At 55.0% G+C, this 27,282-nt stretch overlaps 1 protein-coding gene across 3 annotated transcripts; it reads right to left on the reverse strand.

Annotated features, from left to right (window-relative positions):
- Positions 1-18,399: 18,399 nt before the first annotated feature.
- On the reverse strand, positions 18,400-26,168 carry CA4 (carbonic anhydrase 4). 3 transcript variants are annotated; one of them, XM_005219973.3, is made up of 8 exons: positions 25,272-25,418; positions 21,915-21,968; positions 20,898-21,053; positions 20,095-20,240; positions 19,875-19,973; positions 19,536-19,599; positions 19,043-19,209; positions 18,400-18,716 (listed from the first exon to the last, which is right to left on the reverse strand). In XM_005219973.3, exons 1-8 carry the CDS (start codon positions 25,285-25,287, stop codon positions 18,522-18,524), a joined length of 897 nt encoding a protein of 298 aa, XP_005220030.1. In that variant the 5' UTR covers positions 25,288-25,418; the 3' UTR covers positions 18,400-18,521. The 3 variants fall into 3 exon arrangements, with proteins under 3 accessions (XP_005220030.1, XP_024835300.1, NP_776322.1); NM_173897.1 differs by lacking the exon at positions 25,272-25,418 and adding an exon at positions 26,074-26,168 and having other exon boundaries at positions 18,406-18,716; XM_024979532.2 differs by lacking the exon at positions 25,272-25,418 and having other exon boundaries at positions 21,915-23,025.
- Positions 26,169-27,282: the final 1,114 nt, after the last annotated feature.

The raw sequence follows: 27,282 nt of genomic DNA on the forward strand, positions 1-27,282 counted from the left end.
GAGTGTAGCCCTCTTCTCCAAAGCTAGAGACAAGCCTGCCCAGCAACAAAGACCCAGCACAGCCAAAAAAAAAAAAAAAAAAAATCAACTAGGAGTTTGTTAAACCTGCTGTTTCCAGAGTTCCACCCACGTTGTCATGTAATATCTGTGCTCTCTGCCTGTTGACACCCAGATTTATGAGATCATCTCCTTCCACGCAGTCCAAATCTCCGCATTTTAGTAAGTTCTCAGGGGAGATTATTTTGCAACCGGTTGGCACTGTCCTGCAGACTGGTCATTTGTGGAAACCACCTCTTCAGAGAATGACTCAACTTCCAGTCTAATTAGGGAAGGATGGTATGCTCATGCACACGAGTAAGGGGGATTGGTAGATATAATTGTCCCGGATGAAGTGCTGACCAAGGACGGTAGACAGTAGCTGTTGGCAGAGTACTTAAGGAAAATCATATAGGAAGAGGGAGTGAGCTATGCCATGAAGCAAAACCAGGATTTTCTCTTTTTTTTTTTTTTTCCAACTTTTTATTTTGTATTGGGATATAGCTAATTATACCCCAATTATAAGAAAGCCTTCCTCAGCAATCAATGCAAAGAAAAGGAGGAAAACGATAGCATGGGAAAGACTAGAGATCTCTTCAAGAAAATTAGAGATACCAAGGTAATATTTCATGCAAAGATGGGCACAATAAAGGACAGAAACAGTATGGACCTAATAGAAGCCGAAGATATTAAGAAGAGGTGGCAAAAATACACAGAAGAACTGTACAAAAGAGATCTTCATGACCCAGATAACCACGATGGTGTGATCACTCACCTAGAGCCAGACATCCTGGAATGTGAAGTCAAGTGGGCCTTAGGAAGCATCACTACGAACAAAGCTAGTGGAGGTGATGGAATTCCAGTTGACCTATTTCAAATCCTAAAAGATGATGCTGTGAAAGTGCTGCACTCAATATGCCAGCAAATCTGGAAAACCTAGCAGTGGCCACGGGACTGGAAAAGGTCAGTTTTCATCACAGTCCCAAAGAAAGGCAATGCCAAAGAAAGCTCAAACTACCATACAATTGCACTCATCTCACACACTAGCAGGAAAACATCTATTTCTTCCTTATTGACTATGCTAAAGCCTTTGACTGTGTGGATCACAATAAACTGGAAAATTCTGAAAGAGATGGGAATACCAGACCACCTGACCTGCCTCTTGAGAAACCTGTATATAGGTCAGCAAGCAACAGTTAGAACTGGACATGGAACAACAGACTGGTTCCAAATAGGAAAAGGAGTACATCAAGGTTGTATATTGTTACCCTGCTTATTTAACTTACATGCAGAGTACATCATGAGAAACGCTGGGCTGGAAGAAACACAAGCTGGAATCAAGATTGCCAGGAGAAAGATCAATAACCTCAGATATGCAGATGACACCACCCTTATGGCAGAAAATGAAGAACTAAAGAGCCTCTTGATGAAAGTGAAAGAGGAGAGTGAAAAAGTTGGCTTAAAGCTCAACATTCAGAAAACTTAAGATCATGGCATCCAGTCCCATCACTTGATTGCAAATAGATGGGGAAACAGTGGCTGACTTTATTTTTCTGGGCTCCAAAATCACTGCAGATGGTGATTGCAGCCATGAAATTAAAAGACGCTTATTCCTTGGAAGGAAAGTTATGACCAACCTAGACAGCATATTAAAAAGCAGAGACATCGCTTTGTCAACAAAGGTCTGTCTAGTCAAGGCTATGGTTTTTCCTGTGGTCATGTATGGATGTGAGAGTTGGACTATAAAGAAAGCTGAGCGCCAAAGAATTGATGCTTTTGAACTGTGGTGTTGGAGAAGACTCTTGAGAGTCCCTTGGACTGCAAGGAGATCCAACCAGTCCATCCTAAAGGAGATCAGTCCTGGGTGTTCATTGCAAGGACTGATGTTGAAGCTGAAACTCCAATACTTTGGCCACCTGATGTGAAAAGCTGCCTCATTTGAAAAGACCCTGATGCTGGGAAAGATTGAGGGCAGGAGGAGAAGGGGACGACAGAGGATGAGATGGTTGGATGGCATCACCAACTCAGTGGACATGGGTTTGGGTGGACTCCGTGAGTTGGTGATGGACAGGGAGGCCTGGCATGCTGTGGCTCATGGGGTCGCAAAAAGTCAGACATGACTGAACGACTGAACTGAGTGAAGGTGCATGGGAAGCATAGTAGATGATAACAATCAGGAGAAACTGTGTTGTAAAGGCCTGCTTATTTAACTTCTATGCAGAGTACATCATGAGAAACGCTGGGCTGGAAGAAGCACAAGCTGGAATCAAAGATTGCCGGGAGAAATATCAATAACCTCAGATATGCAGATGATACCACCCTTATGGCAGAAAGTGAAGAGGAACTCAAAAGCCTCTTGATGAGAGTGAAAGAGGAGAGTGAAAAAGTTGGCTTAAAGCTCAACATTCAGAAAACTAAGATCATGGCATCCAGTCCCATCACTTCATGGGAAATAGATGTGGAAACAGTGGAAACAGTGTCAGACTTTATCTTTTTGGGCTCCAAAATCACTGCAGATGGTGACTGAAGCCATGAAATTAAAAGACGCTTACTCCTTGGAAGAAAAGTTATGACCAACCTAGATAGCATATTGAAAAGCAGAGACATTACTTTGCCAACAAAGGTCCATCTAGTCAAGGCTATGGTTTTTCCTGTGGTCATGTATGGATGTGAGAGTTGGACTGTGAAGAAAGCTGAACGCCGAAGAATTGATGCTTTTGAACTGTGGTGTTGGAGAAGACTCTTGAGAGTCCCTTGGACTACAAGGAGATCCAACCAGTCCATTTTTTTTTTTTTCCAACCAGTCCATTCTAAAGGAGATCAGCCCTGGGATTTCTTTGGAAGGACTGATGCTAAAGCTGAAACTCCAGTACTTTGGCCACCTCATGTGAAGAGTTGACTCATTGGAAAAGACTCTGATGCTGGGAGGGATTGGGGGCAGGAGGAGAAGGGGATGACAGAGGATGAGATGGCTGGATGGCATCACCGACTCGATGGACGTGAATCTGAGTGAACTCCGGGAGTTGGTGATGGACAGGGAGGCCTGGCGTGCTGTGATTCATGGGGTTGCAGAGTCAGACACGACTGAGCGACTGAACTGAACTGAAAGGACTTGGAGGGTCAGACCAGTTCTTATGGAAGTATTTCACATTGCCAAATATGCTGGTGTGGTTGCAAAACATGGTTTTCACTACATACACATCAATCTGAGATCGTTTAAACAAATTTGTTCTTGCTGTAACAACTTTCTCTCTTTCAAATACACAGTCACTTCTGCCGAAAATTCTCTTGGTGCTGAACTTTGGACTTTACCTCAAGCCCAAGAGGAATGCAGATGGAAACCAGGCTTCAAGAATTTCACAGAGGGGAAAAAAAGGAACCAGGCAGGAGGTGGAGGGAAACTTAGGAGAATTGTGGAAAGGGAGAAGGAATGCATGCCAGAGGGAAGAGCCTGCTCAGTGTGGCTGGGAGAACAGAGGCAAGGAGGATCGAGAGGTGGGGGGAGGGGCTGGTGGCGGCACCTAAAACCTTTGGGGGCAGGCATCTGCAGTTCTTCGTAGAAGGATCCTCCGCCCTGGTGCCTAAGCCCAGCCCTCACTGGGGTTATAGAGAGGAGGGCTTCATGTTGAACCTTGGCGGGGAGCGTCCCCAGGGTGGATCAGGAGACACCTGTCGTCAGCAGGGCAGCTCTGGCCCCTAGGCCAGGCCCATCGCCCTCACTGACACCACAGAGAACAACATTGCTCTGCTTCCTACAGGACTGTGTGACTCAGGTGGGTCCCTCAACTCCTCTGGCCTCAGTTTCTTTGTGAATCATGAAGGGTTTGCCCGAGGTCAGTAGTTCTTTAGCTTTTATTTTGAAACAACACTGGGGCAGAACCCTTCCAGCCAACTGCATTTTACCTGCAGGCTGTATATATCGCTGAAGTAGGTGAGGTTGGAGGTCCTCAGGTGGAAGTGACGGTCCAGGATAGGGTACGGCTTGAGCAGCTTTTGAGAGCTCTGGATCAGGTGTTCCGCAAGGCCTCTTGGATACTAAAGCATTCAGGAAGTCCGTCACGGGGAATTCCCTGGCAGTCCAGAGGCTTGGACTGGTTTGTTCACTGCCTCAGCCCTGGGTTCAATCCCTGGTCAGGGAACTGTGCAAGCCAGACTGCACAGCCAGAAAAAGGAAAGGAAGAAAGAAAACCGATCATGATGCAGAGCTGATCCCCAGAGAATGGTCCCCAGCAACAGTGCTGTCAAACCCAAGTTCCGGAGCCTGGCCCTGAGGCTACACAAACCGAAACATTGGAGTTTGGAGCAGAGAGAGAGTTCAGTCGCTCAGTCGTGTCTGATTCTTTGCAACCCCATGGACTGCAGCACGCCAGGCCTCCCTGTCCATCAGCAACTCCTGGAGCTTACTCAAACTCATGTCCATCGAGTCAGTGATGCCATCCAACCATCTCTTCTCTTGTCGTCCCCTTCTTCTCCCGCCTTCAACCTTTCCCAGCATCGGGGTCTTTTCCAATGAGTCAGTTCTTTGCATCAGGTGGCCAAAGTATTGGAGTTTCAGCTTCAGCATCAGTCCTTCCAGTGAATATTCAGGACTGATTTCCTTTTGGAGCAGAGAAAGTTTTATTGATAGGGTGGCAACCGAGAAGATGGAAGGGTAGATTTGTCTCAGATCCACTTTACTGGCCGGCCTGGGCCTAAGGTTTTTAGGGATAAAAAGGAGGGGGTTTCAGGGTGAGTGATCATCTTGTATCAGTCCTCTGATTGGTGCCTGGTGAGGTAGCATGGTGAAGTTTCATAAGAAAACACCAACCACCTGGTTCCAAGCAGCCGGGGTCTTCGTGCTTGTGGTCAGCATGGAGTCCTTCCTCCACCGGATGTGGGTCTTAGTTTTTGCAGAACAGCTCCAAGGTATGAGTCAGATTTTCATGAATAATTGTGACTCTGTATGTGCTCAGTTGTGTCTGACTCTGCAGCCCCTGGACTGAAGCCGCCATGCTCCTCTGCCCATGGGATTCTCCAGGCAAGAATACTGGAGTGGGTTGCCATTTCCTGCTCCAGGAGATCTTCCTGACCCAGGGATCTAACCTGAGTCTCCTGCATCGGCAGGCGGATTCTTTACCACTGAGCCACCTGGGGATCCCATGTGTGATTAGGACTCAGTTTTATAGCTAAACTATCATTTCCTGATCGCTTTTCCTTTGCTTCTGTGTTCCCTCACTTCCCTAATTAGTAACCGCTTGAATGTGCTCTTAAGAACTCAGGGAAGGCCTGAGACCACAGCCTTTTGCTATTGGGTTGGCCAAAAATTTCGTTTGGGTTTTTCTGTTACCTCAGCTTTTTGGCCAAGCCAACACAAACAAGAAATGAGGGGGTGGTGGGGGCGGGGCTGGGAGCATGGAGAATTCCCTGGAAGACCAGTGGTTAGGACTCTGAGCTTTCACTGAGGGCCTGGGTTCAATCCCTGGTTGGGGAGCTAAGGTGCCACAAGCCGCATGGCACAACCAAAAAAGAAAAAGAAACAGGGTGCTTTTGCACCCACGAGGGCCCCATAGGGTCCTGCTTGATTTCAACAGGAGAGCATTCTCATTTGTCTGCTGGAAATGACCATGCCAGCAGAGTGGGCCTTTCCAAAGCCATTTTGCTTCTCTTGGTACATCTGGGCAGGGAGAGAAAGCCAGCCAACCAGGGTGAAGGACAGTCAGCTTCCCTCCCCTGCAGAGACCACTGGAGCAGGCTGGGGCAGGGCACCTATCGGGAGCCAGCCCCAGGGCCTTGGCCTCTCGTGCCACCTGGAGAACGTCCCAGCTACCACTCCCTGTTTGCAGAGCTCCCAGTGGCTTGGAGCTGCAAATAAACATCCTCTCACTTTGGGAGAGATGGGAAAGGGCGAGGACAGTTTATCACTCACCCATCAAATGTTTATTGAGTTCCTGCATGCGTGCATGCTCAGTCACTCAGTCGTGTCCCACTCTCTGCGACCCCAGGGACTGTGGCCTACTGGGCTCCTCTCTCCATGGGATTCTCCAGGCAATAATACTGGAGTGGGTTGCCATTTCCCACTCTAAGCAATGTTCCTGACCCAGGGATTGAGTCTGAGTCTCTTGCGTCTCCTGCATTGACAGGCAGATTCTTTACCACTGCGCCACCTGGGAAGCCCTATTAAGTACTTACTCTGTGGCATAAAAGATAGTCCTCTGCTTGGAATCAGGAGAGAAGTTGAGGAAAGCACTCAGCCATGGAATGGACACATACTGTTTGCCAGACCCCAAGCTATGCCCGTTTCGTTCATTATTTATTGCTCACCGCAGCTCTGTTAGGGATGCACTATCATCTCTTTTTATAAATGAGGAACCACAATCAGTGAGATTACAGTATCATGACAATCACTGAATGAGAAACTGACCGTGAACTGCTTTCACAGCCGATAACACTTATGCAAATACAAAGTATTATTGTTCTATAAGGAGGTAAGGAGAGGAAGTAGGTGTCCTATAAGAAACCCCTCTTCCTGGAAGATGGAAAACTCTCAGGAGCAAACAGCCACGCAGTGACTCTTGAGGGACACCGACGTCCTAGCTTTGTCCTCATCACCTCTGGTGGCCCAGGGACTTTAGGAGCCAGATGGAGGAAGGGGTGTAGAAGGGGAGGTGGGACCAGGGAAGGGGAAAGGATGGACTCTGGGGCGGGTCAAGGCCACGAGCTCCAAACTGGACTTCGGAGTGTCTGATAGGATCTTATCAGGGATTTAGCAGGGATGTGATGGTGTCAGAGGCAGGATGGGAAAGACCAGGATTGAGAGATCTGGTTTCAGGAAGGCAGCTGCCAGCCACGGAAGCCACGAGAATCCCATGTTCCCCACGGGCCCCCTGCCAGACGGGCTACCTGAGAGGCCAACCCACCGAGGACAATGCTTCCTCCTCCCTTCAGCTGAGGCCTTTTCCTTCCTGGCCTTTCCTGGGAAGAGAGGGAAAACAATCGAGCCTGACCGTTTACATCCAGGTATTTGCACCCACAAGCCTGGGCTTCTAAACCGAACACCACATGTCCATCTGGCCACTGCCGTGGGCCAATCGCGCAGCAGGCAGACTCTGCAGGTGCCTTCCATTCAATTCTGACTGCCAAGTCCCAGCGCGGCAGCCCATTGTCTTTCTCTCCAGGGTTTATGGGCCCAACTTTGGTTTTCTCATCTCTCCACTATGATGATAAAGACACGTCAAGCCTCAATCCAGAACTCATATATATCAGGACTTCCCTGGTGGTCCAGTGGCTAAAACTCCATGCTCCCAATTCAGGGAGCCTGGGTTTGATCCCTGGTCAGGGAACTGGATCCCACATGCCACAACCAGGACCCAGCACAGCCAAATAAGTTAAAAAAAAAAAAAAAAAAAAAATATATATATATATATATATATATACACACACAGAAAACTCATATACATCGAGAGAGAGAAAGAAGTGGAAAGAGAAAGCATGGCTAATTTGGACGCTGGGGATGTAAGCAGTGTAAATTTGGAGGGAAATCTCAATGCCCTAGCTGATTAGGAAAGAACTGTTAAAACCCGGGATCTGCTGTGCTGCCCAAGGAACATTCTGGAAGTGGCAGCGTGGTCACAGTGCCTGGAAAAGGCTTGGATGAAATGTTTCATCTAATGCTGTTTGCTGGTTAGTTTGTTGAGGAAACCATTTCCTTGTTTAGACCACAGAGCAGCCTCCTCCCATTCCCTGGAACTTGAACTGTCATCAAATTCCACATGGCAGCCTCTGTGACCTGGCTTCTGGGCTGGCTGTGGCTGGCCTGGCCAAAGAGGCCTTGGGCTCAATGACGTTCACACTCTGAATATGCAGGTTGCATTGGATCTTACTTTTCTTTTAAATTTTATTTATTTTTTTGGTCTCACTGAATCTTCATTGATGATCACGGGCTTTTTCTAGTTGCGGTGAGTGGGGGCTGCTCGTCAGCGGGGTGTGTGGACTTCTCATCACAGCGGCTTCTCTTGTTGCAGAGCACAGGCTCTAGGCACATGGGTTTCAGCAGTTGCCGCACAAGGAAGGGCTCAGTAGTTGTGGCTCCCGGACTCTAACGCACAGGCTCAGTAGTTGTGGTGCATGGGCTTAGTTGCTCCAGGGCATGTGGCATCTTCCCAGACCAAGGATTCAAACTGTGTGTCCTGCATTCCCTGTGCCACCAGGGAAGTCCTGGATCTTACCCTTACAGCTCTTTCCCACTCTCTGTCTACATACTGGTAGCAGCCTTCTGAGGGTAGCTGGATGCAGCCTTCTGAGGATATCTGGATGTGACTCGAACAAGTCCTTGTAGCGACTTCCCTGGTCTTCCAGCGGCTAAGACTCCTGGCTCCCAATGCAGGGGGCCCAGGTTTGGTCCCTGGTCAGGGAACTAGATCCCGCATGCTGCAACTAAAGATTCTACATGCCACAACTAAAAAGATACCACGTGCTACAGCTAAGACCCATTGAAGCCAAATAAATAAATATTGAAAACAAAACAGGGACTCCCCCGGTTGCCCAGTGGCTAAGACTGAGCTCTCAATGGTGGGACCCTGGGTTTGATCCCTCGTCGGGGAACTAGATCCCATAAACAAATAAAAACTAGGTATTTCAAAACACAGCAAAACAAAGCTAGTGCTTTCAGCCGCCACGTGGTATCCACTGAGCAAGACCTCTTGATTTTTCAGGTACTGCTCATCCAACACCAGGACAGCCTCTCCCAGGCCTCCCCTCACAGACGGGGCTGCCAGGATCAGAGCCCCCACTGGTCCCTTCTGTGTCACTAGATCCTTCCCAAAGCAGAGCTGTTTCCCCCTGCATTCGTGTTTGGGAATGTCTCACTGAAAACTCGAGGAGCTGTAGAACTGTAGACATTCTTTATTCAGAGCAGCAGGGCCGACACGCTGTAGTCTCTCCTGGCTGACCCAGCGGACACAGCCCTGTGTGCCAAAAGGCTTTTCGGGTGGTGTTTGTGTAGGCAGGGTGCCCCTGAGCAGGGCTACAAATGATCTCAGCAAAGTCACCATTTACAGAAGATGGGAGGAGAGTGAGAGAACATGGGGTGAGAGACTGACCACCTCCATCTTGGCTGACTGTTATTGCCCTCCAGGGTCAAAGCGCTCTTCCGGTTTTTCTAGGCCACTTCCGTTCCCGTTATGACCCCAGTGTGAATCTCAGAAGCTTACTGATAGATGCCACACTGAACTCCGAGTCCCTCCGAATCCTACAACTCAGAGGCTTCACTTGGACCCAGCAAGTCACACTCACTTGTCACACTTGTCACACCCAACGCCTCTCCCCTAAGAGAGGTTCCTCCCAGGAAACCGCTGGGGAGACCAGGACCCTCCCACCACCCTCCAACCAGTCCCAATGTGACTCAACACGCGACTGCATGTGAAGCCAGAGCTTAAACTAGACTGAAACCCCAATTTGACCTGCAGCCTCATGGAGCCTGGCCAGGCCTGCAGGACGGAGAGGCAGAGCATCTGAGGGGCTACAAATTGGGAACCGGTTTCACTGGGGAACAGCAGAAGCCAGGGATCGAGCACCTCTATGCCTGGGGCCCACATATGGAAACAGGTGCTCAAACTATAACAAAACCAGGCTGATTGTGTCAGTCACTGAAGGAAAGTCTGCATAAATAGAGCTCGGAAGACCAGGCTTATCTCTCAGGATTGCCCAATGGGCAAAGTAAATATTTAGTCCCAGCCCTGGAATGGTGCCTGCTAATTCCGTGCTATGCTATCATTTTTCCCTTTATTCACTCACCTGCCAACATTTGCTGCCAGTCCCACCCTGAATGGCCAACCCTGGCCTGGTATCACCATCCTCCAAGGGCTCAGACGGGATCCTCCCGTTGTCTTCCCGTAGGGCATGTTGTTGGAGAAGGTGGGCAGCAGAGACTAGGAAGGCTTCACTTTTAAGATGCCTTTTGGTTGCTGTGTGAACCTCATGAGATGCAAGCCACAAACGGGAGGGACAGAAAGAGCCTGCCAGATCTAGGGAACAGCACGTGTCCCCAAGTCTCTGGCCGGACTGGTGGTTTCCACACTCAAGCTTCCCTCTAGTGAGGATGCCCCAGAAGCACTGAGTTCAAGCAAGGACTGTAGGCTTTATGTGATATCTTTTGGAAACCCGTGAATGGACTTTTGGGCCAACCCAATAGATGGGGCGGCCACTCACTGGCTGGAAACGGTGAGCTTCTCTACTCGCCGAGCCTCGGTTTCCTTCGGAAAAGTGATGGTAAGAGGGGGCGCTTGAGGATCCAATTGTCTGGGTCCAAATCCTACTAGCCAGCCCCGGCTCCCTGTCTTTCACCTCTTTATCTGAAAGTGGAGAACATACCCATCTCAGAAGCTAAGCATTGAGATAGTACCTCAAATTCTTCCACCTGCATAAACATTGGCTGCTTTGATTATACTGTTGTTATTTGTGCACAGTTGGGAGCAGCAATCCCTGCCCCAGGGTCCTTCCCAGCAGATTGAGAGCCTACTGCGTGCTCTGTGCTATTTGGACGTTTGATGGCCCCAGAAAACCCAAGCAATTGCATGTGCAGGATGTTTACTGAGGTTCGCCTTGTGGCCCAACACGGAGCCAGGGATCCTAGAGAGAAAAGTGGGGTGGTCGTGCAGGCGCAATGCCGACCTCGACAGGCCACCGCCGAAAGCTCCTTGCGGGTCACCCTAAATGGGGCCCGCCCTTTATCCGCCCCCTCCCCACCCTCCCCACCCTTGACCAGTCAATGGCTGGGGATCTGCAGAGAGGAGTGTGACCTTGAGCAAAGAGGCCTCTCCTCCCTGGAGAGGCCAAAGGCTAAAGATGTCCGAACTCCGACAGCACCCAGAGCTGGGACACGCAGTTCCTAGAAGGGGCCACCCCAAGCCGCGCATCACTGTCCCCATGAGCAGGAAACAAAACAGATGAAAAACCCCACGGTCCTGAAGCAGTTGTTCTAGTGGGAGTTGAGGTTCTAAAGGTTGCTGTCAGGATGAAATGAGATAATAGGTGTAAAGTACCTTTCAAAGGGTTTTGCATAACAGAACAGGCTTGCAGACAGGGATAACGACAGACAGATAAACAGATGGGGAGATTGCCAGGTGAAAGGACAGCAAGGAAGAGCCTCTAATGTGAATGGATGGGACTCAGAGTGTCTGGATCCTTCTCTGCCTGCACCGCAGGCTGTGACGTGGACGGGCGTTCCAGGCCCAATGGGGTCCCGCGCTTCTTAAGCCTTTCCTCAGTTTGTAAATAAAACCCTGGCATCAGGTCCCGCTAGACCCCACCAGAGCCGGCAGCCTGGCGCGGCCTGAGGGCTCCCTTCCGCCAGAGGTGGCTGGAATGATGGGCGGCAGCCTGGCTGCAGGAAGGGAGTCCTGGCACGCGCTCTAGAGGGGGGCTCCGGCGGAGACCAGGGAGATAAAGAGATTTCCCTGGCACCAGCCTCTCCCCAGGGGGAGGAAATCGACCAGCAGAAGGGCAAGCTCCAACGCCCTCCAGGGCTGAGCCAGCTGCCCTCCCCTCAAGAGCCGGATGAAACAGTCAGGTCTTCAGGGAGGGGAAGCCCACTGATTAATCTGCTCCCAGTTACCAGGGCCGTGGGCCCCTGGAGGCAGAAGGAAGCTGGCAAGGAGACAGAAGGGGGGTGGTGTCAGCCTCTTTGTCCCTCTTTTTTTTTTTTCCCTTTCTGTCTTGTCCCTCTTTTGTTCACCCTTTTCTCTTGGCCTCAGTTTCCCAGGTGGGACGAGGGAAGGGCCATCAGACCCAGTAAATCCAAATATGTGACACCCAGAGCAACATAAACACAGATAAATGACAGCGATAATATAAGAGTGAAGTGATGTAAAAGTCGCTCGGTTGTGTCCGACTCTTTGTGACCCCATGGACTACAGTCCATGGAATTCTCCAGATCAGAATACTGGAGTGGGTAGCTGCTTTCTTCTCCAGGGGATCTTCCTAACCCAGGGATCAAACCCTGGTCTCCCGCACTGCAGGTGGATTCTTTACCAGCTGAGCCGCCAGGGAAGCCCAATGTAAGGGTGCCCCATGCAATTTGGGAGGGAAAGGCTAAAATGTATTTGTTGTTTATCTGAAATTCACATCTGTCCGGCAACCCTAGGTGGCTGCAGACCTTGTGCTGGGGGAGGCCTGCAGCAAATCCGGATAGGAGAGGCGCCATGGCAGACAGCAGGGACAGAGCCTGAGCTGAAGAGAGAGATGTGTCAGAGGGCGGGCGTGTGGGCAAGTTCACAGCTCCTCGGGGAAGGACCGGAGGAAGGTGAAATGGGAAGCCAGTGCCCAGGCCCTCTCAGTCCCTCAGCAGGGAAGCAGACTGCCCTCTGACCTCACCCGACAAGGCAGGGACAGGAAGGAGAGCTTCGGGGCAGCCTGGACCTCCACTGGCCCCCTGGCTCCTCCTGATGATGGACTGAGTCCCCTAGTGACCCTGGCAATGCTGGGCAAAGGTGGGCTGGGAGGTCCGACTCTGTGAACTTTTCTGTGGATGAGTGAGATGGGGTGAGGGCTGGGGGATGCCCCTGAGTGTCTGAGCAGAGAGGCAGATACAGTGTGTGTGTGTGTGTGTGTGTGTGTGTGTGTGTGCGTGTGTGTGTGTGTGTGTGGTGTGAGGTGGAGGAGATCCTCCCTTAGGTAGGAGCAGCATGGGTCCCCCACCACACACCAGCTGCTGACCGCAGAGGTGAGCCAGTGCTTCTGTTCTTGGAATTCCAACTTGTGCCTGCCGTTCCCTACCTCCATCCCTGGAAGAAGCCAGTTTTCCCCCAACTGTAGGCCTTACCCATCCTTCAGTGCTCTCTCTCTCTAATAATAATAATAATAAACATAATAGAGACTTCCCTCGTGGTCCAGTGGCTGGGCCCCCACTCTCCTAATGCAGGGGGCCTGGGTTGGACCCCTAGTCAGGCAATAGATGCCACAAGCCACAACTAAGACTTTGCATGCTGCAAGTAAATAAAGAGGAAGAAAACACACACACACACATGATAATAACTACAAATTATTTAATACAGCCTCTTGTTATGATATCTTGTTTCATCTTTATAGCAACCCTAAGTGGTAAATGAGCTTCCCTGGTGGCTCAGTGGTAAAGAATTCTCCTACCAATGCAAGAGACAAGGGTTCCGTCCCTGGCTCAGGAAGATCCCCTGGAGGGCATGGCAACCCACTCCAGTATTCTTGCCTGGAAAATCCCATGGACTGAGGAGCCTGGCGGGCTGCAGTCCATGGGGTCGCAAAGAGTAAGATGTATTGACTTAACAATTAAAACAACCACCACAAAGGGATAAATACCATCCTTATCCCCATTTTACAGATGAGCAAACAGGCTCAGATGGTGACTTAAATGACCGAAGTCACCTCAGAGCTAGTCAGCAGGAGAGGGGAACCAAACCCAGGTCTGTGTGGCTCCGGGGTGCCTGCTCTAGGGTGTGTACCTGTGGTTTGTAGGCCTCGGCCCAGGAGTCTTGGGGGAAAGGCTCAGATGGGGCTTTTTCTCCCTGAATCATCCGTCCCTGGCACAGAGGAAATGATAGCGTTTATTGAAAGAAAAATCTTGTTCCCAAACGTATACCCAGTCTGTTCCCTGGCCCCGGCGCCTCACCCCGCCTTCCAGGCTCTGCAGGGCCGCACATGTTGTAGGAGTCCCGTCTCGGCTGGGACGAGGGCTCTGAGGAAGGAACTGGCTTGTGACTTGTCTGTCCCGTGGCTCCCTCCAAAGGAAGCCCCTCCCTGGGCGCAGGCGGGCCAGGAACATGTCCTTGGTCCCCAGAGGAGATAATGCCTTTGTCCCAGTTGAGATAAACAAACAGAGCGGCTAGAACTCGTGTAATGTAAGGTGCAGGAGCGCCCCGCCCGCAGTCACGGGTCTGGCCTCCCTCCCAAGGTCACCAGCAGGAGCCTGAGGACAGCTTCCATCCCACCCCACTTGGATCGAAGGGCCACGCTCAGCCCAGGCCCCGAGCAGGGAAACCACTCAGCTCCATTCCTGCGAGGTTACCAGCTTTCTGGCTTCTTCCCACCCCTCACCCACAGGGGAGCACGGGCCTCAGGGGCCAGCACAGCGCGGTCTCCAACGTGGCCTCCGTGCAGGCAGGCCTGGAGTTCTTTGAAAGGGCAGCCTTCACCTATGTCCCTTTCCACCTCCAGCACCCTTGACTTGGGGCCCCTGTAGACCCCTGGACCCTCCCCTTCCCCGCCGCCCCCACCTCCCTTACCCACTCCCAACACTATCCGAACAGAGCCTCAGGAAGCAGGGCCAGCAAGTGTGCAAACGGAGAGCCAAGATGGGGAAGTTTATTTTCTAAGAATCATCTAAATACACGGGGAGTATTTTTAGCCCCTGGCTCCCTCCCAGATGCCAAATCTAAACACGGGCCGGAGAGACAGCGCGTCAGGGACACCGAGTGGCGCGTGGAGACGGGGTGGGACAGGGTGCTGTAGGACCCTGCCCTGTCCAGGCCCAGAGGTTGGATGACCGTCAGGGAGAAGGCTGGCCACGGAGCCGAGGATGCAGAGAATGACCGCGGCCTCTGACAGGTGCCCTAACCCCGCCATGTGCCTCAGCACCCTCAGCCCACGTGTGACCGCAGTACAGCCTTAGACGATTGTCCTGGAGGCCGCGGTGGCTCCAGCAGGCATTCACTGAACATGCTGGGAGCCAGGGAACTAGAAGTCAGGTGGTGGCCCAGCCCTTCAGCCATGGAGCCTTCCCCAGGCTTAGCCAGCTGCAATGCAGTGTGTGTGTGTGTGTGTGTGTGTGTATACACATTGTTATGCCCAATGCAAGGACTCAGAAGCAATGAAAGTAGAGCTAGGGGCTCCTCGTCGCGCCCCCTCATCTCTGGGGGAGCTGTGTCAGGAGCCAGGCCAGACTGGAAAGACTGATGCCGAAGCTGAAGCTCCAGTATTTTGACCACCTGATGCAAAAAGCCGATTCACTGGAAAAGACCCTGATGCTGGGAGAGATTGAGGGTGGGAGAAGGGGCGACACAGGATGAGATGGTTGGATGGCATCACCAACTCAATGGATAAGAGTTTGAGCAAGCTCTGGGAGATAGTGAAGGACAGGAGCCTGATGTGCTGCAATCCATGGGCACAAGGAGCTTCAAACCCATTCTCTTGAGACGGGCTCTGCAGGGGTGGGGGCCGCTCTCAGGAATACACTGGCCCCTCTACCCCAGCCTCTGGGATGTGGGGCCAGTCCCGGGGGTGGGGCCGCCTGAGTGACCCGCCCGCAGTGACCTTGCTGTGAGTGGAGCATGGACGGCACCTGCTCTGGCCGCCAGATGCAGGCCCTGGACAAGCCGTGCCTGTTCCGGGCTCCGCTGGTCAGGTTCATTACTGTGGGGTCAGAGAGGCGGCAGGGGGTGGGGGGGGCGGTGGGGGGGGCGGTCGTGCGCCTTCAGCCAGGGGGGTGGTGGTTGGAGAGGCCTAGGCTCCCCTAGTCTCTGGCAGAGATCTGGGACTTACTGGTTCTGCTGCAGTGTTATTAGTTACCAAATGTTGCCTGGCGGGCAGGGATGGGGGTGGGGGGCGCTGGAGGGGAGAGGCAGTTCAGACTTCCAAGAGAGAGAGCGCCGAGCCTGGGAGGGACGAGGAAGAGGAGGGCATAGCTGAGATCTCAGATCCCCCCAGGCTGTATGGGAACCAAAGAGAACAGGTTTCAGTCCCTACACCCCCTGCTGACACAAGCTGCCTGCTGTTGCCATAGTGACGGCAATACCCACCCCTCCACCACCACCCCACGGCTGGCTGTGTGGTCACCAGTGAAGGGAGAGGGTGCTTATTCTTGGCCACAAAGGAGAAAAGGGACAGGGAGGCTGCTATGGAGGTGGGGAGGGGGCATAACCCTTCTCTGTCCCCCAGGCCTAGCTGGGGGTAGTCAGGGCCTCTGAGGGTTTCGAAGCCCGAGAAGGCTTAGAGGTCACCTCCTCCAACCAGCTCCGCTCCAGAGGGCAGCAGCAAGCCAGGGCTTCGAGTATCGGGTGCTGGAATCCCGTGTGTGCCAGCCGAGCTCCACGTCTTCCGTAGGTGTCACCCCCAGACCGGAAGCCTGTTACCAAGGCTGTTCCCATGATCTCAGGTGGCCTTGCCCTGCAGTGGTGGTTTGAAGTGGGGCTTGGCTTCCCAGCCGGAGGTTGAGACTGGGTGGTGGCAGTGAAAGCTCCAGATCCTAGCCACTAGGCCAGTGGTCAGAGAAGGGCCCTGGGCCTTCAACTTCGCAGAAAAGAATTCCCACAAAGACGGAAAGTAGTGAAGCCAGTAAAGTATTTATTAGGAGGCAAAAGTGTACAGTACGTGTGGATAGACACACAGGCAGCCTCAGAGGGAGAGTCCCTGAGTCTCGCCCTCATGACAGTTTAAATCACTCACAAGGGGCATTTCTTCCGGGTTTCCTTTGGCCGATCTTTTTGATTGACCTGGTTCACAGTCCATCTTTGATGTAGCTCAGGACCCTCTCATGTGTACACAAGCATCTTAGCCCAGATGGATTCTACCGCAAAGGACTATGGGTGGAGTATCCCTTGACATCACTCTGCTTTGACCTCCAAGGAGCCTTTCTGCAATTATGTGGTCGAGGAGGTCTCCTGACTTGCAGAATGAGAGATGTGGTCTGGGGAGGGCCCAGCTTCCTGCCTTGATTGTCCTGCTCTTCTTGTCTTGGAGATTCGGTCCACAGGGAATGAATCCACAGTCACTTTACCCCCGGGGGGCCCATCTACCTCCCACCTCACCTGCACCAACTGACCAGGCCCTGGCCCTGGCCCCAGGGCCCCTCTTCACCCAGTAAAGCCCGTTTTTGGCCTCTTCCTCTCGTCTCATGTTCCTCCAAAATCCACTCTCAAAATCTATCTCACGCTCTTCCAAAACTCCAGCCCTGCCCTGGGACCCCTCAACCCCTGGTTCCCGGGGCCTGGCCTGACTTGGGACCTGCCTCTCGGGTCCCAGAAAAGACCTTATTTCTTTCTCCCTGTTTTGTGGACTGTCCTCTCCACACCTGCTACCTCCTAGTCTTACTCCCTCCTTGGATTCCAGGAAGAGAAAAAAACCATTAGAAACTGCCAGGGGGGAGGGGAGCCTTTATTGACAGCTCAAGGGCCAAAGACCCTGGGGTTCACGTGTGACCCCTCAGCTCCTGGACACTGCAGCAGGCTCCTGACTGCCCCCACCCCTCCCCTGCACCCGACACACTGGGCCTCTCCCCTGCCCGTTCTGCGCTCTCTCTCCCCTCCCCTCCCTCCACTCCAGGCATGAATATTGCTGGCTTCCAGATGCCCCCCGCCCCCTTCAAGTCTTCCAGTGGGCGCCCCTACCGCTGAGGTCTTCCCTGACTACCTTCCCTTCCTGGTTCAGCTGCCTCCAGCAGTGTGTCTCTTTTATTTATAGTGTCTCCAGCGAGACTGTGAACTCCAGGACGACAGGCATTTCTGTCTTATTCCCTGCCATAACCCCAGTGCCTAGAACATAGATGCGCAAGAAATATTGAGGCAAAGCAATGAACTCCACCACCCACCCTGGACAGGCTGTGTGCACACACTCTGCCCCTAGTACAGGGCGGAAAGGGCAGGCTGGGTCTCAGCTGCCTCTGCTGGGGGTTCACTGGGCAGCCTTCACCAGCCTCCTCTCCTTTCGGGGCCTGTGTGTGTGTGTGTGTGTGTGCACACGCACGCACTTAGTCGCTCAGTAGTGTCCAATTCTTTGAGACCCCCATGGACTACAGCCCGCCAGGCTCCTCTGTCCACAGGATTCTCCAGGCAAGAATGCTGGAGTGGGTTGTCCATTTCCTTCTCCAGGGGATCCTCCTGACCCATGGCTCGAACCCAGGTCTCCTGCATTGCAGGCAGATTCTTTATCAGCTAATTCACCAGGGAAGCCTTTCTGGGCCTCTGCTTCCTCCCTTATATAACGAAAGGCTGGACTGGAACTTCTCCAGCTGTCACTGTGTAGGAACTCTGAGGTCCCTTCTCCATTTCTCCAAGTGGGGTGTCATCGATAGGGAATTCACAAAGGTGGAAGGGGTGCCTAGTGGTCCCTGCTCAGAATAAGTCTCCAGGCCCGAGGCCCTTATCCTGGCACCCTAGGATGGGTTGAGGAGAAAAAGACAGCAGTAGTTGTGGGAACTAAAATCAGGCTTTCCTGGCCATCCAGTGGTTAAGAATCCGCCTTCTAATGCAGGGGACATGGGTTCGACCCGTGGCTGGGGAACTAAGATCCCACTTGCCTTGGGGCAAGTAAGGCCATCTGCCACCACCACTGCGCCCAAAAGGAAAGATCCCAAGAGATACAACTAAGACCCAACACAGCAAAAAAAAGGAAAAAAGAAAAAACTGCACAGATTTGGGAAAGTTTTTTCCAAAAATAGATCCATATTTTAATCACCATCGAAGTCCAATCTGAGAAGCCTGAGGGACAGAGGCCAAGCCCTCTTAAGGGCTGAGACCAGAGGTCAAGTGTCCAGGAGGGAAGGGTCACCGGAGGAAGCCCACTGTCAAGCAGGCGAGCACGGGGGCCAACAGGGTGGGCAGCGGCTGGGCCAGCAGCAGTCCCGGGGCCCCGGACCTGAAAACCTGGCGCTGGCCCAGGCTCTGCACGGGCCTGACGTTGTCCGTCATATTCACTTTCTGCTGGTCGTCATAGAACAGCTTCTGGGAGAAGGCCAAGATCTGTGGGAGGGACAGGGCTCGTCAGGGCGGGTAGGCCCTGCTCAGTGTGTGGCTCAGAGGAAAAGAATGAGGGATGCAGGCCCTTGGCGTCTGGGGCTGCGGGGCGCTGGGGGGGAGCTCGGCTTCCTAAGCTTTCGGTTTGGAGAGTGCATGGTTCCTCTTCCCACCGCCGTATTATCAGAGAAGAGTGCTTCTCAAGCTCGAGCTGGCATCAGCCTCACCTGGGGGCTTGTCGGGCCGCCCTGCGCCCGCGCCCCCGCCCCTGGGACGGCTGGTTTCCGGGAGCCGGGTAGGGGATACTGCACCCTCGGGTGGGCCCTGTGTACCTGGTCCCTGTGGAGCTGTATTGGCTTCTGGAACACGGTCCAGACCACCTTCTCGTCGCAGGTCGGTGTGGTGAGCGAGCCCAGGTAGCGGAAGTAGTGCCTCAGACTCTCCTCCTCGGGGAGCAGGTCGAAGAGGCTGACGCCTTCTTTCATTGTGGTGTTCATATCTGCGGGGACAGAGGTCACCCCCTCACACACCTCACTCAGAGCTCAGGCCCCCACCATGCAGACCTTCCTTTAAAATATATATATATGTATTTATCTATTTGGCTGTGCTGGGTCTTAGTTGCGGCCCTTGGGGTCTTTAGTTGCAGCATGCAGAATCTGGTTCCCTGACCCGGAATTGAACCCAGGCCCCCTGCACTGGGAGCACGGTCTTAGCCACCAGGCCACCAGGGAAGTCCCTGGACCCTCCTTCCTAGGACAAAGTCTCCACCCCCATCCCCTCTGCTCCTGTGACCCCCACCTCCCAGTCCCTGCCATCCTGACTCACTGGGTCTGGGGATGTCAGACAGCGCCTCCACCAGGGGCTGGAAGTTCACATTCTTGGATCCGTCCTGGAATGGGAGGGAATGGGGCTTAAGAGAGGCTTGTGGGGAAGCGGGGTTGGGAGTGGGGTGACCACCAGTTCATTCTCCCAGTCTGGAGTGGGGGTGGGTGGGCAGGCAGTTTCTAGGACCCTGAGAGGCTCTGGGCTCCCCACATGAGGGTACACAAATCACTGAGTAACAGAGGGGACTTCCGAGCCTCCCCAGCCCCCTCCTGCCTTGCTGGGATCCCGGGCGCCTGAATCCTAGGAACCAGCCCCTCCGACCCTGGGGTGGCGGCCCACCTCCACCATGAAGGCCAGCACCGCGATCTCATCTTCGGCGAACTGGTTCTGGCTCGCATTCCCGGATAGCCCCTTCTCTTTCTCGTGCACTATGTGCATCTGGTCAGGGGTGAGTGGGATGGAGAGAGAGCCGGTCAGAGCGTGGACCGCCCTCCTCGCCCGAAGCAAGCATACCCAGGGCCCAGCCAAGGCGCCGACCCCAGGGGAAGAGGTCCCTCACCTCCATGGCAAAGCGCTCCCCGTCGAAGCTGTGCTCTGAGCCCCGATCCATCGCCCTGGACCAGTGCAGGTGCAGCTGCGTGGCTTGGTACCGGGTGCTCAGTCCTCCTCCAGCGATCGAGGGCTTATTCTCCAGCAACACCATCACTGAAGGGCACAGGAGGGTGCAGGGTCCTCGCACCCACCTCCTAGCCTCTCCCAGCCCCGTCCCAGCTCCCCCCAGGCAGGACCTTCTCTCCTATCTCCCTCCCATCCTGGGCTGCGGTCCTGAAGGGACAGGGCGAGTGGCACAGCCTGGCCCTTCCCCTGGCGCCTCACTGCCAGCCTCTCCCTCTGCACGCCCCCCACCGCCCGCCTAACACGCGGCTCAGCCTGGTCCCACCCCTCCACGCGTGGCGCCCCAGTGTTTTCAAGGCAGCGTCCAAATTCCCCAGCCTGGCTGGCTGACCCTGGGCTGGCTCTGTCCTGCACGCACACGGGGCTACACGCAGCCCCTTGAACACCCCAACTGTTGCACGCCCCCGTGCCTTTGCACACACTGTTCCTTCTTCCTAGAACCCGTCTCCGCCCCACCCCAAACTGCTTTGATTGAAAATACCACTAGAGCGTCCCCTCCTTTCCCAGGCCCACCCTGCTCTCCCTCTCTACCCCTGCCCTCCACGCAGGGCTTGTCGGCCCCTCCCCTGGCAAAGGTGCACCTCCCAGGAGGAGCCCAACCCTCCAGTCCTCAGGTAATGTGGGTCCCAAGACCAGGTGCCCCTGCTGCCTTGCCCGGGGTCTTCACCTCGCACGCCCGATACCCACCTGTATGCCCGTTGTTTTGCACGACCCACTGGTGCTTCATGTTGTAGCCAGAAAAGGAAAAGCGCCCCAGGTTTGGGTCCAGCTGAGTCTTGGCTGTGACGATGTTGACGGGGGACTGGCGGTTGTTCTGGCAGCTGCCTTCCCACTCGTCTGGCTCTGAGCAGGGAGGGAGGCTAGGCTGGGAATCAGGGGCGCCTGGCACAAGGGTATGGGGCCCTCTGCCCCATTCAGGTCCACCCAGGTTCAGCAAGGTCCTCCTCTGGAGGCCAGCAGACTGGGCTGGGGGATGCCCAGCATAGAACTCCGCCCTCTCCCTCCTTCCTCCTCAACGTGCACACGAGTGCGCACGCGCGCACACACACACACACACACACACACACACACACACACACACACAGAGTCAGCGAGGCGTAATGTGGGGCAGGGTGGGACTAGGCTGTGAGCTCTGGGGTACAGGACCACCTCGGATGCTCAGCTGTGAAAGGAGAATGCTGGTGATACCTGCTTCCTGGGGGTTCTGAAGTTCAAAGGAGCTGGGTGGCAGAGTGAAGGCAAGCCGTGAAGTCCCCTGGAAGGGCCACTTGCGAAACGACCCCAAGACCTGACACTGAGCCTTGTCCAGACACTGGGGGGCAGGACGGAGCCCCCACCCCACACCCCGCGGAGACGGGCTCCGTGAGTCTGGACCTCTGACACTGGGGGGCAGGGCGGGGGCGGGGAGTGCTGTCAGGCCAGCAGAGGAGGCAGCAAAGTGTGTTCCTCCCTTTGATGCTGCTGCTGCTTTATTTCAGAAGACGGAGGGCTGACTTCTTGGGTGACAGAGGTGATGACAGGAGGTACCAGGAAAAAGTCCAGGTCACTCTAAATCCCGTTTCCTGAGCACCAGGAGTGTGTGTGTGTGTGTGTGTGTGTGAAGCTGATATCTGCCTGCAGCCACCACCACCCTCATCCTTCCCACCGTCCCTGGGTCTCCATTTCTGCCTGGACGGTCCCTACCCCAAGACTCGCCGCACTTACCCAAGCAGGTGTAGTTGGAAGGCTTGACTTGAATCTGGTAGCACCAGTGTGACGCTGAAAGGGAGAGGAAGGACGTGAGGCCTGAGCAGACGCGTGTCAGTGCGGCTGCGTGCACCCATCTCTGTGAGTGCCGGCGAACTGTGTGCACACGGGTAACTGTGTGTGTGTGTGTGTGTTTATGTGGTGAGTCAGAGGCTGGGAACATCCCTGCAGTCAGAGCCCAGCTTGGCATGGGAGGGAGCTGAGGTCCTGTCCTGGGGGACAGAGGGCCCAGGAGGAGGAGACTTAAGAAGAAAAGGTAGGGATGGAGAAGGAGGCGGCTGAAGCAACCAGGCTCCGGGTGTCCCTGACGCACAGCTGGTCCCCTGGGCCTCTTGCCCGGGAGACACTGGCCCCTCCAAAGCTGGTCAGCTCTCCCCAGGGGCCAGCATCACTGTTGTTCATCAGCCACCCCCAACTAGACTTGGAGGAGAGGCTCTGGGGAAAAGGGAAGAGGAAGATTAGGGCCGGGCACCCCCCTCTCCTAGGACAACACAGCCGCGTTCAGCCTGGTTGCTTTCCCAGAGCTGATGGGTGATGGGGGAGACTAGGCTAGCCCCTCCCCAGAACACGCCCCCTTTACCTAGGCCTTCTCCCCTGTCCCACCACCTCAGTCCTGCTGAGGGTCCTGACCTTGCCTTCCCATCCCCCACTCTGCCTACAGCAGACACAGCATCGCCCTCAAAAAATGCTGCCTCAGGGATGTAGCCCTAATGAAAGATTGGCAGGAGGACAAGCTGCGCAGGGAGACCCTCTCCTCTGAGCCTTCTGCTCAGTGTTTCTGTAAACCTGAAACTGTCTAAAATCAGCCTACTGATTAAAAAAAAAGGCTGGGCCAGCAGAGTGGACGAAGCATTTGATCAGAGCTGGAATTCTTAGGTGGGCCACTTATGAAAGGTGGGTTTAGTGATGTCACTTAATCTCTCTGAGCCTTAGTTTAGCCAAGTGTAAAATGGAACTAATACCACCCACAGGGCTAACACCATCCACTCAGAGGATGGGAGGGAGGGTTAATGAGAGAGAGTGTTCCAGGCAGCCTGGAATTTAGTCAAGTCCTTCCCTTTCCCTTGCCTCCCTCCCTCCCTCCCTCCCTGCCCCCTCCTGTCGGGGCACAGATGGCCAAAGTTAAGGAGGGGCTGAGAGGAGAGAAATGAAGTGAGCTGGAAAGAACTCAGGGATGAGGAAATTCCTAAGAAAAGCACAGCTTCTCCAGCTCAGCCTGAGCTAAGGCTTCTAAGCACGTCCATCCCCACCCAACCCAACCTCCTCTGGGGTCCCTGCCATGAACCTGAGATGGGGAAGGGGCAGGCTCTCAGAGGGAGGTGGGAGGGAGGCCAGTAGAGTGAGCATCTAGAGGACCCTGGCCCCCCACCCTCCCCCATTCCCCACCCCCACCCCCCATCCCTGGGAGCCACCCTGGGTTTCCCAGTCTCCAAGTTCTGGAGCAAACGCTTCCCCTACTTTGCTGGCACAGCCTCTTTCAGCGATGGAGTGTCCCTGCAGTGCCTTCCCAGGCCAGTCCATCCCCTGCCTGGGACAGGGCTCTGCTGCGCCCTGTCTCTGCATCTGGGCAAGCCCCATGAGGGGCAGCAAAGGGTAGCGGCCGCTTCCCGTCCAGGCCCCTCTCTGCGCATGGGCAGAGGTGCAGTGCTGGAGCCCATCACCTGGCCTCCAGTCCTGCTCTGAGTCTTGCTTCTTCTCTGCAGCAGACTTCCCTAACTCTTCTGAGCCCACTAGCGTCCTTCCTTCCCGAGGCAAGAGGAGCTGCCACGGATCTCCCAGATCCGGTGTCCTCAGACACACTGGATGGGGGTTCAGCTGCGGCCATAAAAGGCTCCCTGTGTCTCCACCTCTCAGAGGTCCCGACAGCACAAGGGGCTACTGGAGTTGAGCCGGTCCTTCCCTGTAACTGAAGCCCGGCGGGAAGGAGTGTTTCAGGGCAAGCCCGACCTGAGCCAGGCTCCTCAGGACCCAGTTCTGGCAGGTGGAACCCCCATCACCTCCCCAGAGCCCATCTGGTCCAGCCTGAGCTTTTCTTAGGAATTTGGTCTTCCTGCCTTCTGGCTGCAGCTACTGGGATTATAATGGTGACCTCTGATCCAGCGTCTTAATCACAGAGACTTTTGACCTGCTTGGTTGAGTGCCCTTGTAACTACACTCTTCAAGAAGCCAAAGCCAGAAAAAATGTGATGTTGATGAGGCCAAAGCCAGGGTCAGGTCTGTATCCAAAGGCTGAAGGTAGGGGCTGGTTTTTAGGCAAGAGATGGCAGGCTCAAACCAGCTCAGGTTCTGTGCTGACTCGTGAGCAGGCAGCCCTTGTAGATGACTTTCAGCCCGCAGTCTCAGGCCACTTCCCAGGGGGCCGGGGAAGGAGAGGAGCTACTCGAAGGTCTTGGCTCCAAGCTCTGGGTTCTGCCCAGTCCCTCTGCCCTGACCAGGGATGGAGTGAGGGGACGGCCATTGCCAGTCACTCAGCTCCGGCCCCCCACCCTTGACTTACCCATCCCTCCAGCCCCCTGATTTAGAGATGACTGAAGATGTTCCCTCCGGTGGACCTTGCTCACACAGCCCTCCAACTCCAGGGGGAGGGAGGAATCTTGAAAACCAGCTCAGCAAAACCCAAATATGCCCCGGGCAAAGTCTCAGTAGCTTCTGGCCAGGTCTGGGGCTCTACAGGGGCCTGTGACCCTCTCTGCTCCTGTCTCCAGGGCAGCAGATACCCTGGGAACTTCAGTGTGCCGCCTGGTCACCCTGCAGCCTCAAGCTCCCTAGGAGATGAAGCGAGGGACAGTGCTCGGCATCTCCCAGTCAGAAAGCCCCAGCACTTCTGGGGCGCACAGCTTGTTATGAGGGGGTGGCTGAGAGAGGCTCCTGGCTTGCTGGGCCCAGGCCAGTGGTGGAGCAGTCAGAGCCATGTGGCTGCAGAGCGCCTGCCATGTGCCACACTAGCACTTACACCCACTGCCTTACTCGAATCCTTAGAACGGTACTTGAAGTCAGAATTACTTTCTGTTTTGTAAGTGAGGAAACTGACTTACCCAAGGAGGAAGCTGACTTACCAAGGAGGAAAGTGACTTACCCAAGGCCATGCAGCTACCCGGCAGCCACATTAATTGCAAAGCCATTTCTCTTTCTATAAGCCCAGCAGCTTAGAAAGCTTTCAAACCTCCAGCCTTATATACAAAAATGTTCACATCCTGCCTTCTCGCTCAGGATGCCTCTCACGTCCCCACCATGGGCCAGCTAAGTCTCTCCTGAAAGAGGCACCCACACCCTCTTTCTCTGCTACTGGGGGGGAACCCTCAACCCTTGACTCACTTCCAGGGAGGAGCATCTAGCTTTAGAGAGGAGATGCGGCCAGGTGGACCCCAAGGACCATCCGAGGGGTAGCTGAGAAGGGGAATGGCAGATAGGGGTCTCCTTCCAAGAAGACGGTTCCTCTTGGGGTGTGGAGAAGATGCCAGATCAGATTGGATCCCCGTGCCCAGACGCCAGAGGCGCCTTCAGCTCCTTATCAAATATTAACACCCCTCTCCTGCCACCTCCCACCTAGGCGAATAATTAAGGGCTCAGCCTCACCATTAATCTTTAAACGAAAATCACCCTGGCCGGAAAGACCGGCTTGGCCGGGACCTCGGGTCTCCGGATGCCCCCGGCCAGGCTTCATACACAGCGCTGGAGGTGAAAGGTGCTGGCAGCCTCCCGGGGGCAAGGAATCAGGGCGGAAAGCGGCGATGCCAGGGCCCCACCGCACCCAGTTCGTTGCCCCTGGTCTGAGCCGGGGGTAGCCACCAAGCACTGAGCCCCCGCGGGACGGAGAGCGACCCACGACAGACCGAGGAGCGCGAACAAGGGCGTGACACGCCAGAAAGGGTGAGAAAGCGGAGGCGCGCGCTGGGCCGCTCAGGGGAGCATCCTTGCCCGCAGCCCGCACGGCTCCTGGAGGAGGACCGCGGGCCCCGAGCCCCTTCGCTGGTTCCCCGGCGCCCGCCCCGCCCGGCCGCACGCGCCGCCGCATCTCGGGCGGGCGCAGCCTGGGCGCGGGGCGGGCGCGGGGCCGGAGCTCCGAGGGACCACTGAGGGGCCACCGAGGGGTCCCCGGGCCGAAGCCCTCGTTCACCTGCACGGGCCTGGGGCGGGGCGGCGGCGAGGACCAGGAGCGCCAGCAGCAGCCGCATCCTGCGTGGGAGCCCAGCCGGGGGTCGCGCACCGAGGAGGTCGCCGCGGGTGCCGTGGTCATGCCGACCCAGGTTTTATAGCAGAGCCGCAACGGGAGGGAGCCCCGACAGCAGGACGCGGGTAGCGGCTCCTCCCCCTGGCGGAGCCTCCCCTCCCCTGGCTCTCCTGATCAGAGCGCCTCCGTTCCCCGACTAGCGCTCCCGCCCCGCTCGGGGTCACCTTTCCACCAGTGCGCGGGGCCCCCTCCCCTACCTGCATCGGAGGCTGCGCCCTCCGCCCGGCTCCTCCCCATCCCACACCTGCTCTCCTGTTGGGGACTGGGAGAGCGATGTCGCAAGGTACCTGGGCCACACAAGGGTGGGACCCCAGATTCCTGCCTTGGATCATGTTGGCGTGGACCCCTGCGCCGCCCTCTCGCCTCGGGAGCAGCCAGCGTGAGGGCTTGGACCCGGCCAGAGTTAGGGGCTGGGGGAAAGAAGCTGACCTTCGGAGGGGTAGCGGAGTTGAGGGATGTGCGATGCTGTTTCTCGAATCCGGTGTTCCCCGAAAGCGGGGCTTGCTTCTCTCTCTCCGGGAGTGACCGCCGATTCCCTGGATCTTATCTCATTTTCAGCATCTCTCCCAGGCTGCTCCGCACTTAATTTCTAAGCAACCGAAAGACTGTTCTTCTAACAGAATGAGGAGGCCTGTGAATTGCTGTGCGAGGGTGTATGTGATGTCCAGCGCTGGGGATGTTGGGGCGCAGAACTGAGAAATGGATTGCCAAGGGGCTCACTGAGAGAGGAACTGATGAGATCAGAGGGGAGGGGTTGGTCCTCTTGAGACACCACCGCCCCCTGCCCAACTCCCACCCAGACCCCTGAGATAAGATGGGAAGAGAAGAGACTGGGGTCTGAATGGACCTCTCCTTATCTCATCTTTCAGAATCTTCAGAGCAGTTTAAGGATAGGAGACTTCCCTTGGAGGAGGCTCTAGCATTTGGGGAAACCGGGCTGGGCCCTCCCTAAAAAGGAAGCTGCCTCTGGTCCCAGGAGGGCTGCTCCCTCTCCTGGATTTGGCCCGGGGCTGCAGGAGACCCCTTCATGGCTCTGGGTACTGTGTGTCCCACGTGGGGTGGGGGCGTCTGTGAGAGTTTCAGAAGCTCACTCGG

Source organism: Bos taurus, chromosome 19 (assembly GCF_002263795.3).
Source record: "Bos taurus isolate L1 Dominette 01449 registration number 42190680 breed Hereford chromosome 19, ARS-UCD2.0, whole genome shotgun sequence".
NCBI classification, from domain to species: domain Eukaryota; kingdom Metazoa; phylum Chordata; class Mammalia; order Artiodactyla; family Bovidae; genus Bos; species Bos taurus.

What these genes read in the sequence shown, in the direction of transcription:
- CA4 (XM_024979532.2), bottom strand. Translation starts at nt 22,146, where the DNA reads ATGCCAAGCTGGGCTCTGACTGCAGGGATGTTCCCAGCCTCTGACTCA. An exon ending in TTCCAACTACACCTGCTTGG is followed by an intron (nt 21,054 to 21,914) that starts GTAAGTGCGGCG and finishes CTCCCTGCTCAG; the next exon opens with AGCCAGACGAGTGGGAAGGC. An exon ending in TACAGCTCCACAGGGACCAG is followed by an intron (nt 18,717 to 19,042) that starts GTACACAGGGCC and finishes TCCCTCCCACAG; the next exon opens with ATCTTGGCCTTCTCCCAGAA.